The sequence below is a fragment of the Hirundo rustica genome, chromosome 22, assembly GCF_015227805.2.
Source record: "Hirundo rustica isolate bHirRus1 chromosome 22, bHirRus1.pri.v3, whole genome shotgun sequence".
Lineage (NCBI taxonomy): Eukaryota > Metazoa > Chordata > Aves > Passeriformes > Hirundinidae > Hirundo > Hirundo rustica.
In genome coordinates, this window is record NC_053471.1 from 1,445,320 (window position 1) to 1,457,887 (window position 12,568).

The following is a 12,568-nucleotide window of genomic DNA, read 5'->3' on the forward strand; positions in this document are numbered from 1 at the left end:
AGTGAGATGAAGGAAGTGTCAATCCCTTCTGAAGGAGAGCAGCACTGGGACTGACTGCTGGCACCAGGCAGCTGGGATGCAGACACACAGCCCTGGGAGATGAGCAGAGAGCAGCTCTGCAAACGTTACTCATTCAGCTGGAATGGAAATCCTGCTCCTCTGAGGGGAGTGGGGAAGCTGCTGTGATCCAGGCAGGATAAAGTGTGTAGGGCTCCAGGGGGGTTCATGCTTCAGGAAGCAGAGGATCATGAGAAGGAGGGTCTCTGAAGAGAACTCAAAAAGAGAGGGGGGACATGGACTGAGAGACAGGAAGCGTCACCCCAGTGCCACCACTTGGCATCTTGGGCCATTTTCATGCCAGCAGCAGATGTCAGAGAGCAAACGAGTACTGGCAGCTCTGGAACGGTGAGAAAATGGATGTGGGAGTGGGTGGAAATGCTGACAACCCAAAGAGATGCAAAGATGCAGGGACCATGTTTAAAAGCCTCCACTGAACTCCCTCCTCTTGGGAAGACCCTGTTTTGTTCCTCCAAGTGTCTGTTCTCTCTGCTCAGCACCAAGCCCTGCGTGTGCTGCCAAGGGCTGTGCAGAGCTCTGTGATCATGAATGAAATGAGCTGAGAACAGTTGGATATTTATAGGCTCAGCAAGCTGCTGCTCAAAAAAAAAACCCCTAAAAGCTCTTCAAAGTGCCTTTAGCTCCAGAGCAACACTGACATTCCCTGCCAGCCTGTGGGGACACTTGAAGAGTCACAGCAGGAATGCTGGCCATGGAAGGATCCTGAGCTTTGTGCTGGGCATCTTTCAGCTTGCAGAGAGTAAACAATAAATGGAAACATTAAGACATGGAAAAAAACCCACAATGGCATGTCCAAGATTTCTGTGGATATGGATACACAAGGTAAGTTCTGCATAGTTTTCTGTGGGAAAAGAGCTTGCTTCTTCTGTGGAAGAGACTGCAGTGTGGTGATGAGTTTAAGATAATTGAGTTGAATATTGCTAGATACATTGCCAGCTGTTCTAACAGTGGCTTATCACTAATGACACCAGATAGCTTTGAGGAAGCTAAATGTTTCCCAGATATACCCGTCAATCCCTCCTTGTTTCCTGGAGACACACACCAAAAAGGCAGCAGGACCCGGCCAACCAACCATTGCTATCACAGAGCTTCTGTAATTCCAAACCATTTCCGGCTCCTGCAGCCCTGGGGACCAAGGTACAAGGGCCAGGAGTGTGCCCCTGGCTGACCCTGAGCAGTGTGGAAGGCTCCACCAAGATAAGATAGAGGGCTGCTCCTGCTGTGCGGGCGCGTGTTTGAGATCCACGTTTTCCAGCTGCTGCTCCCGGCTCCCTGGGATCCACACTCACAGGCCTTGGGACTGAGCTCTTTCCAACCCAAACCATTCCATGATTCCATGACAGCAATGCCCTTCTTGAGGAGTAATAGCATTTTCTATCTCCACTATGAGATATGCCAGAACCAGAAAACCCCAAACATATCCAACAGGAGTTTTACTCAGTGTTGAGCACTAGCTGTGACAACAAAACCCAGAGGGAAGTGTGGATAAGAGTTCTCTCAAAGACAGGAAAGAGGGACAATGTACCTAGAGCCTTAGCTGGGCTCTCTTCAGCCCCCAGCTTCCCCAGCACAGTGAGTGTGGAGTTACAGTGCTGCAGGCAAAGGATGATGGAGAAACAGAATGAGAATATGAGAACTTACCACAGAGGAAAGGTCCATGTTCACCATCCTCCTGTCATCCAGCTCGACTGGCTGGAGGCCTGCAACGTTGAGCTGGACAGAGGAGGTTCTGTAAACAAAGCTCAGCAGCCAGTCCCCCCTGGAAGCAGAGCAGAGTGGGGATAAATCCTGCTGCCCAACCAATGCCACGTGGAATCAAAGAATTCCAGACAAGTTTTGGTTAGAAGGGACCTTAAAGCTTATGCTGTTCCATGCCCTGCCACGGGCAGGGACGCCTTCCACTAGAGCAGGCTGCTCCAAGCCCTGTCCAGCCTGACCTGGAACACCTCCAATGTGTTACCACTCGGACCATGAGAAGAGTGGAAGTGCTGGGAAGCACAGTGATGTCTGAACCAAGGCCTGCTGCAGGCCTGTGTGAGGCAGCAATCACACGAGGAATCACTTGTTGGATTCAGGGCAGGTTCCTGGGACACAGGGGTGTAAGTCTGAACTGAATCCTGATCCATGGCTGTCATCTCTTTACCCACAATGAGTTTAAAAATCTGACCCTTCTGTTTATTTCCGTGTTTGCTTAGGGATTGCACAATGACGTATTTAATCTTTTCCATGTACTGATAGATTCTCCAGCCCATAAAGCTGTAAAGTGATGAGACATACAACACTGATGTTGTGACATAAATACTGATTGTGAAGCTCCTGGGAATGCTCCTGATTTGCAGGTACTGCAGAAATACATGGCTTCAGTGACAAAATTAGGAAGAGTTTGCTCCCACTCTAAAGCAGTGCCATAAGTCACTGTGACAGTTTCAGGGCAGACTGTGGCATGAGGAGAGAAGGAAATACAAAACTCACCTGAGCTTAGCAACAGCATAAAATCTGAGCACCAAAATGCCACTGTACTCCACAGAGGCAGATTTAAGTGGGACACGAGTGGGATTTGTGCTCTGTGATGGCAGCAGGTGAAATGCTCCTGGCACAGGTGCCCATTCCTGGCTACTCCCAAATAATCCACGCTAGGAGTTGTAAATCTACACAGAGCCCTGCAAAACCTCTACAACACATTCACACTGCTCAGGTGTGGGGTCTCCCAAAAGCTGAGCCAGTCCAGCTGGCTTGGCTGAGGTTTCCCACTGGGAATTTGCAACCCTGCTGTTAAGTGGGAGGGGACAGCTCCAACTGACAGGGCTCTCACTCGCCCTGTCCCCTCGTATTCCAAAGCCAGAGGAGAACAAGGACTGAAGCTCAACAACTGGGCTCAAATCTGATCTCACAGGAATTCTATTCACTTAATTCATCTGATCTAAATAGAGTTATTCCTGAAGTGACAGAACGAGGCCACCCTTTGTACAAGCAAGAGACCAGAGAAATCAGAATCAGGTGATGCCTTACCGCAAAGTGTTTATATCATCTTTCCCTCTGCCCCAGTCCTCACAGAAATTCCCCAAATCTCTCAATTCCCTCCTCTAGCTGCCCCTCATGTTACCAGAATAACCCTCTAGACACACACACACACACACACACACACACACACACACACACACACACACACTATATTTTATTCCCACAGCACAGGCAGGCTTAGAATCTATAACAAGATTTTTTTTGTGTGTGTGTGTGTCTGTGTGTGTGTTATAGGAAATAGAAACACCAAGCTTTTTACAGTGAAATTTCTTTTTGTAGAATGCAGAGAGGAACAATATTTTCTGGGTAAACTCAGTTATAGGAAATGATTTCTATAATTTATGGCTTCTTGGAGGAACTCAGAGCACTCCCAGGGAGGCAGCTTTTCCTTATGGCAGAGGAAGAAACACTGCAAATGGTGTTTACATCCAGCATCCCTGAAGATCCTGGGATCCAAGGAGGACAAAATCAACACTTTTCAGCCTAGCTGATAGGTAGGGTTGATAATTTGTTGTTTTAACCTTGAATACTTTAAATTAATTTATTTAGTCATTCTTCCTAAGTTAAAACACTCTGTTAGAATCACAGGGACACAACACTTGCCCACCTTCCATGTACGTGTGCAGGCATCCATATGGATGTGTGCATGGAAAAAACCAGCAGCATTTTCACCTGTCCTTGACACGAGGGCTCACAGCTTTATAAACTGTCTTGACTTGCAGGTTCTTTGCTGATTTTCTCTCCTGGTTATTTCTCAATTTATTTCCCCGTGCTCTTAAGTCTTCCCTGCTTCATTCCTTGGTTTTAGTTTCCCCTTATCTAATTGTGCTGGCAAGCAGTGTTCCTGCCACAATTGTCTTCCAAGACACAGTCATTAGGTTTGAAGCTGTCACTTGAATACTTAATAGCTTTTCTGAGACTGCTTCAGCTGTTTTGGGCCTCTGAACCTCGCTCTTCTCACCCAGCAGCTCCCCTAACTCTGCACAACAGTTGCCTGCTTCTATTTCTAAGATATTTTTAAATGTGGTTTTAAAAGGCTGGTATTTGTTTTGAAGGCAATCTTTGTATTCTTTCACATCCTTACTAAATTTGCTACAGCTATTCCAGCTATTCTTCCTTTGCAAGTTAAATATCTTGCTCATTGGACTATCTTGACCAAAAACTCATTCCAGATATAAAACCCTTCAATTTGCTCGAGCTCCTTCCCTTCCATTTTGATTTTCACGTCTTTTTCCCCATAAGCAGCCACAAGTGAACTGCATCTTAATGCTTTTATAGATTCTAATTCCCATTCTCTAAGTCAGAGAACTTAACTGCTGTATTTATAGTCCTGCTCACAAAGCTGAGATTCAAAGGGGCTTCAGAATATATCAGATTACACACACAGACACACTGAGCCAGCTTCAGGCTGTGAGTGGTAGAACCCTGTCTATGAACAGGACCTACATGGGCTTCCAGGGGCACAAAGAGCCAAGAGCTGCATCAAACAGCCCCCAAGTGCCTCCTGGAGCTGCCATCTCCAATGGATCTGGAGGGAATCAATGCTCACCGGCGCTTACAAAGTGCTTGAAAGGGACAAACACCCCAAACCATTTCCAGGCTAACAAGGCTGGGCTCTGAGCACACACTGACCTGCAGAAGCCATTTATGATCCTGCCTGACACCACTCTGGTGAGAGCTTTCCAGTGCTTGGCTTCTCCTTCCACTGGAGCTCCCAGGAAGACAACGTCTTCAATGATCCCTTGTGAGTCTGTCAAGGTGAAAGCAGAACAGCTCAGATTTAGATGGATCACAAAATATTCTTACATGAAGCGTGTTCAGATGTGCACTACAGGAAAATCATCATTTAGGTGGCTTCAATTTGAATGACAGAAACAATGGAAAGGAGGATCATAAATAAAACTTTGCATGCATCTTAAGTGTCCACAATTTGCCTGGAGTTAGCAAATGTGAAAAATTGAGATCCTCAGACAGTGCAAAGGACCAGGCTGATGGCAGGAGGGAGAAGTGGCCTGGCCTCTGCCCAGAAAGATGCTGTTCAAGCAGCAAACCTCTGGAAAGGTTTGGAAACCCCTGGGAAGGTCTTTCTGCAGGCTGACTGATGTGGGCTTGCACAGAGCTTTCAAAGAGGTGAAAGGGTCTGAGATCCCAAAGAGTGAGCAAATGTTGTCATACATGAAGCATAAGGAACTCTTCCCAAAGCTGATTCTATGAAAAACATGACCTGAACATGCCAGAGGAAATCCCAAACTGTTAATATTGATTTGGAAGCAGCAGCAACGGAGGCATTTGCCAATACCCAGTGAATATCTGTCAAACTGGTTTGATTTCCTTCTGCTGTAACCTGACTGCCCAGGGCCTGATTTGCTGAACAGCAATGTCGACTTGCAAGCATAATAAATCTTCCTCACTTAGCAGAGAGCTGCAGCCGGGCAATTTCGGGAGGAATAATGACGGAATGAGAAATATTGGGCAGCTCTGCTGCCTTCCTAAACTCCGGAACAATATATCAGTATCTTCCATAAATCTTTGTAAAGAGAGATGAAGCCTCTGATGCCACAGCAGTTAAATGGAAGACTCATGAGCAGAACATTCCAAATCCATGTGCTGCACCTGTGGGAGACCAGGCTCCACAGACCTGAGCTAAACCTAACATTTGAGGGAGAGGTGCTGCCTGGCTACTTTTCAAATGTAAATCACTTTGTTTCCTGACAGCAGTAAAGGATTGAAGCTGCCTGCAGTGCCTGCATCCTTCTCCACCATGTAAATCCCGGTGCCTGACAAATCCAAACGAGCTCTCCTGGAGTTATTTGTTATTGCAGAGCAAATTTTGCATCAATGAAAAAGAGTAAAGAGCAATTCAATTTTGTGAGTGTAATCTGTGAAGAATAAAGCCCTGCTCCCATAATCATGGACAAGCAAAAGGAAACCCAGAACCTTGCTAATGGGAAGCTCATTCCAACCAAGGTTCTAAATTCCATGTCCATGAATAAACTGAATAATTCCATGTCCAACTGAATAAACAAGCAGCTAATTCATCAGGATCCTGATTATTTGGGCAAGGTGTTGGAAGCTTTTGTTCCTCCAATCCTTTGTCCAGCTTATTGCTTACTCAGAACAACAACAACAAAAAGTTTAGCCTTGGCTGAAAAATGCTCATTTTCTGTCAGTGTTGACAGAATAGAAACCTGGGAACAGATCACTGGCCTGCAGAGCAGCTGAGGCTCGAGATAAATGAAATGTATTTCACAGTCCGTAAATCTTTTAGATGATGAAGAAAAATAAAGTCTGCAAAAGCAGTGGAAAAAAAATTTAATTCATTAACCATTTAGCCTCATAGAGAGTGGCTAATGAATAAGGAGTTTCATAAAGGGAAATTTCCAATCAAGTCCAAGCAGGTGAGAACAGAGCGAGAATGAGAGCCCACAGTTCAAACCTGATTACGTTGATTTCTGCAGAAAAGGTGTGGAAGAAAGAAGCTGTCCCAGAGACCATAACCAATCCCGGGAGCTGGGCTTTGCTGTGCCCTTGGGATGCAACTCAGTGGGAAAGGGAAAGCACCTCAGCACATCAGTCCTGACTGGAGGGAGAACAGGGCTGGAATCCAGCTCTGGCTGTGTACGGATGTTCCAGGGCAGAGCTGGCAGCAGCATTCCCACCACGGAGCACAGCAGGGATCACAGCCCAGTGGATACCGGGCACATGAGCTGTGATCAGTACCAAACACCCAGAGTGTGACACCTCACTCCTGTCACACACAGCTGGGTTTCCAGGTTCGGTCTCTGGTGGTAACAGACATCAGCAATTTGCATTAGTTTGCTAATTGATAATTATTTACTAAAATGCATGGGAGTCACGATGAAGAAATCAGAGCAATGATCTTCCCACGTAGTAACGTGTCTCTGATGGCTCACTGACTCCAGCTTCTGCCATAATGGCATTTTCTGGAAACCTGCTGTGCTCTGGCTCCCGAAGTGATCCGTGATGAGGTATCCAAAGGTTATTCCACTGCTTTGCAGAGAAGCATTTGAACAGAGTCTGAGTTCCTGCCAGGGTGTTTCACTGACCAATCCATCATGAGCTATTTGTCCTCAGAAATGCCACTGCCATCTGGATACAGAGCCCTGCATGATGAGGCCGTGTGTTCCTTTCGTGTGAGACACACAAGGCCAAACCCAAATCAGTCTCAGCTGTCCCAGGTCCCAGCTCTGTTCCTTCTGTGGCTTGCTCTGGAATGCGCCTGTGAGAACGCCCTGGCAATCTGTGCTAAGCATGCTGCTTTTCATCTGACAAACAGCTCAGCTTTCAGAATTCAATTAAGGAACTGAAAAATCTGTGTATGGTGGGAGCTGTTCTGATACATCACCACGATACTTGGATTTCTTTGGAGTGGCAGCCAACCTTCCAGACCCCTAAGGATTTCCTCCCTGAGCTATGGGCTCGTGTCATTCCAGAGCCTGCAGACTGAAATAAAAACCTGGAAATACCTCAGCCCTTGACATTCTCAGGACACAAAAAGTGTAGACCTAGGGCCAGATTAGGATCTGGCTTCTGGCTCCAGAAGGATTATTCTGGATTTGATTAGGTTTATTTTGAGAACAGAATTCCTGTATTTGAGGACGTCTATCTTAAATCAGAAGTGAAGTTCTGGCACACAGCTGTCAATCCTGACCTTATCCATCCTCACCTTGACTCTGTTCCCACCTTCTTGGACTTCACTGGACATTTTCCTTTATAAAATTCCCTATTTATGATTTATTGTGAAGCTAAATGGTTAATGAATTAAATTGCTACGTGGGGGGAAAGGCAGGCTGCACACACTCAATGCTGACTCAACTCCAAGATACAATTTCCATCAACTGATCATAATGATTTTACTTTTTTTTCTTTTTCATAAATTAAAAATAGAGATCTATTAATAAACAGAACCACAATGGGTAATAAATTGGCAGATGGTTTTCTACTTGACTTTGAGGGAAAATTACCATGAAAACAGCAGATGACAGTGGCATTTCAGTGACTTAAAGGGAAGGCAGGACTTGGGGAATCAGATACAAGAGCTGCAGAGAGCTCCCAAGAAAGGCAAAGCATCCTCTGCTGGGATCAGGCAGTGCACAGGCAGCTCCAGACCAATCACAAATGTCATATTGTTGTTTACAGACCAAAATAACCCACTGAAACCCCTCATGTGCAGACACTGGATTTTTTTTCTGCCAGACCGGGGGAGATGACAGCAGAATTTGGCTCCAAAGGCATTTAAAACTCTGTGTTTTTTTTGTTTTTTTTGTTTTTTTTGTTTTTTTTTTTTTTTTTGTCCTATCCTAAAAGAACCAAGCTGTGTTATTCCCCTTGGAAGAAAAATTTCTCCACCAGGAGTAACGAAAATCAAAGAACAAAAGGTTAGAAGGCGAATGTTACCTTTTTCCTGAGCCATTTCCTGCAGGCAGAAGTAAATGACTCTGGCACCCAGGCTGAAGCCAATCAGTGTGACAGGTCTCTGGCCCTGAGAAAGAAGGAGAGGAAAAAATGCCACCAAATGATGTTTTCTCTGGAAACAGAGACTGGGCTTGGGATCCCTGAGAGCCTGAGACACAGAGCACCTGCTTGTGCACCACCTTTGAAATGCTGGAGCAATGTGGTCAGCTTCAAAGGGACCAGGTCTCCTCAAAGTTATGCCCAGTTCAATACGGAGAATTCTACATATCTGAGTATTTTGTAGGTTTTGATCTTCAGAAAATCAACTGAAAAAAAAAATCTAATGATCAGAAGTTACAACGAAGTGGATGTTTCAAACAGAACTAAAACAGATGCTGTAGTTGGTTTGAAATTTCCAAATGAAAACCTCATTCAGGGAACGAAATTTTCCTAGAAATGTTTCAATACACAGAAGAAGCCCTAATACAAAAATACTGACCACTTCCAGATTTCAGGCTGAGTGACAGCAGCAGCATGTGATGGTTATAAAAAATGATGTGGCTTTTAAGCTTTAAGCTTTTATTTTGAGCAGCCTAATAAGATTTTCTGTAAGATTAAAGGGAGCCTAATCCCAACATCAATGAAAAATGGTCTTTGTAATATCCAGGGAGCAGGTGTGTGTGATGGACACCCCAGACATCTCATTAACTAGTTTTAGGCTCTCCAGCACACTGGAATGTGTGTTTTCACAACAGCAAATGCTTAACAGGCAGGAACAAATGCTCCGTAGCAAAAGAAAGGGCTTGTATGAAATAAAGTTTATTGAGTTTTCTAGGACTGGGGTTTTATGAGAAATCAAGTTTGGTCCTGCTCTGCTGTTCCACCTTGCTGGGACACACAGTTCTGGGGCCTCAGGCTCCTCTGCAATCAGCAGTGACTGGTGTGAGACAAAAACACGGCCAGCAAAACCCAGTGCTGGCCCAGCAAGTGATGGCAGGCTCCTGGGGGGCAGAAATGTCTATTTTCAAGCCTTTTTAGAGACTTCTGTCAGTTCCTCTTCTCTGTAGGCAAAGCCACGGCTCACTGGGCATTGGCTGCCACCCACTTTTCTCTCAGGTTGTTTTGCTAGTGCCTCTTGATGACCAATAAATATTTTTAACACTTTGTATTCTCCTTTCCTTTTCACCCATCCTCACCTCCTGCTCTCTGACTTCCAGCAGGCCTGGCTGTGTTGTGACATGGTTAAGCCACGGGTCATTTATGACCTGGATCTCTTCCTCCTCACTGAGAAAAGCTTTAAGTTAAATGGAACAAATCTCAGCAGGATTCCTCTGATCCACTTGGGACCTTCCTCCTTTTCCCCAGTGAGTGAGGTACCTGCTGGTCACATGCAGCACTCTCTGAGATGTTCAATTAATTTTGGTCTCCCTAGAAAGATACCATTTAACCAGCATGACCATAAAGCTTCACCTCCCCGGGGCAACTCCCTCGCAGCCGTTTTTCCTGGACAACTGCGGCCAGTTACCTGCTGTCGGCTGAGCAGGATGTGCGCCAGGTGTTTGCCCACTTCTGCAGAGCGATGCAGACACACTCCCCAGGGGTTGTCAATGACGCTGGCAACGGTCAGGAGAGACGCTGGCCAAGTCAAGGCTGTCACAATGCCTGCAGCACACAGAGCTTTCTTAGAACACATCCAAATCAAGAGAGTTCACTGAAGTCACAGGCTAAGCCTAGGAGCTTATGTAATTTCCAGCTCTTCTTTCCCAAGAGCTGTGCTGAGAAATGTTTTGCTGGGCTACAGATAAGAAGGAATCTGATGTTCTGACTGTAACCTGCGTGTTGGGAGGTTTCTGTACAGCAGTAAATGTGTAGTAACACGGGGAAATGAAGAGTCACACGTGAAGGAAGGTGTTTCCAGCTGTAACTTTTAACAGAATGACGCAATGACACGGTGGCTCAGGAGTCCAGGAAAGCACAGCTAAATTACAGGTGTGGTAGAAGAGGTTCTTAGGTCACTTCTGCTGGGCTATGCCAGCAATGCCTCCTCCAAAACATTCCTTCTTTAAAAGTTCCTTTAACACTGAAACCGCACAAGAGCCACTCAAGCAGATTCAATAGGATTCCGTTTCTTACCTGACAAGACAGTGAATTTTAGGGCTTCTTGAGCCATCATGTTCACAAAACCATTGAGCAGGGAATCCAAGGCGTTGCCAAGCTCCATCAAGTACTTGGATTCCCAGGCCAGGCAGTACTGCTCACTGGAGTGCAGCATGCTGCTCCACGGGGCGGTGAAGCTCCCTGGGAAAGGTTGCAAAGACTGAATTCATGTTTGGAGAGAACACAATGGCTGATTCCTGGCAAGAGGAGCCCAACAGAGGATCAGAACAGAACCTGGACACTGGAATGTTCTAGCAATGCTAGTAATGACAGATCAACACTGAAGGGCAGAGCAGAACTGTCATCTTAATTAATGAAAAGCCTTCCCACACTGCTCCTTCCTCAGACAATGCAGGTCAGGTTGAGGCAGCTGCTGATCAAAGTGACACAAGATCCCCACAGTGGTGTCTCTTATTTGGGGACACGTGGATTGGCAACTACTGGCACCTCCAAAATCACAAGGTGGCAAATTCCAGAAAACTCCTGTCCTCAGTCCCTCTCTTTGAAGGAATGTGTACACAGACAGACACTGCCCTAAGGAGGAAAATGGATGACAACCCTAGTTTTGCTCTTTAAAACATTCTAGCAGATTGCTCGTTATGGAAGAAGAATGTGTGTCATCTGTAACTCCCTTTTAAGGGCAAACAGACACAAAAAGGTTCCTGGAGGGACACACTTGCCTCTCTAACTGTGCCTGGGAGCCCTCCAGCCCTGAGGATTTGGACCTCTGGCAAGCAGACGAGAGATGCCAAAGCACAGCACTGCAAAGTGAGAACTTCCCCCTGACAGCAAACTGCAGCCTGGCAAGTGACAGGGCGAGACATCCTTCTGCATTAATGACATCCACAGTTAATTATAGTGCTTCTCAATAAGCTGGCAGCTGCCTAGTCAGGTTGCTGAGCACATTAGCAGACAGGTGACATATTTTATATGACAAGCTACACTGGAAAATAAAGCACTACAGACTTTTCAAGGTTTACCCTGCAAGTCACCTCCGGAGTGCTGTGCTTAACAGGATTTACTTGACAGAACTTTCTTGCCAATAAACCTCATTAGCTGGCAGATACAGAGGGAGCAAAACCACACTATTTTTCGTTAATTCCTGGAGGATAAACATAAGGTCTCAGAGACACTTCGTACTAGTGCTGGCAATCATCTCCCAAACAGGCCTTTTGTGGCAAAACCATGCAACGGTTCCTAACAGCAACAATCCTGCCATGGCTGCTCCCAGACCTGCTATCACCACCAGCTTAATGCCCTCTTTTTTATTCCTCTGTTTGCCTGGGAATGCAGATTGGGTTGCAAACTCTCGCACTGACGTGGTTCAGTTACCGTGCCACGGAAATGCGGGGCAGACACGGTGCTTTGTGAGCACAAACACAGCCTGGAGTGGGACACAGCCACGGCTCCTGGAGCTCCTCGCAGCTTCTTCATCATGTTCTTACCATATTTGCCAGTGCACAGCCATCCAGTGATTGCTATGGTGATGTGGAGCTGCCTCCCTTCAGTGAGTGGGAGGAATTCAAACTCTTCTATGGCTCCCACGCGTTTCTTCATTTTGTATCCTACACACAGCCAGGAAGAAACACATGGCTCAGAGGTGGCACAGAAAGGACACCCTCTGCTAATAGGAGGAGTTTGTTAAGGAAATAACTGGATAATCTGTTTTTTTTTCCTTTCCAAAGCCCTCAGTCAGCCCATGCATTACTGGTAGCTTGGGAAGGAGCCAACATGATCTTTCTGAGCTTGTGTGATCTCAGAGAATCCAGCAGAAGGGGGTTTTTTTGTTTTTTTTTTTTTTTTTTCTGTAACAGCTGCTTTTCTCCATGGCAGCATCTTTCTAACCCAGAGCAGCAAGTTTTCATTTCCTTCATTAACCACACACCACAAATATTCT

General features: G+C 45.9%; 1 protein-coding gene across 1 annotated transcript in view; it reads right to left on the reverse strand.

The window, feature by feature from the left end:
- Nucleotides 1-12,568, reverse strand: part of TMCO4 (transmembrane and coiled-coil domains 4) — a 38,158-nt gene that overhangs the window by 11,471 nt on the left and 14,119 nt on the right. Inside the window, exons 8-13 of the mRNA XM_040084839.2 lie at nt 12,117-12,236; nt 10,648-10,812; nt 10,040-10,176; nt 8,518-8,602; nt 4,732-4,849; nt 1,720-1,837 (exon numbers count right to left, since the gene is read on the reverse strand). Coding sequence (XP_039940773.1) covers nt 1,720-1,837; nt 4,732-4,849; nt 8,518-8,602; nt 10,040-10,176; nt 10,648-10,812; nt 12,117-12,236 — 743 coding nt within the window. The remainder of the gene's footprint in view (nt 1-1,719; nt 1,838-4,731; nt 4,850-8,517; nt 8,603-10,039; nt 10,177-10,647; nt 10,813-12,116; nt 12,237-12,568) is intronic.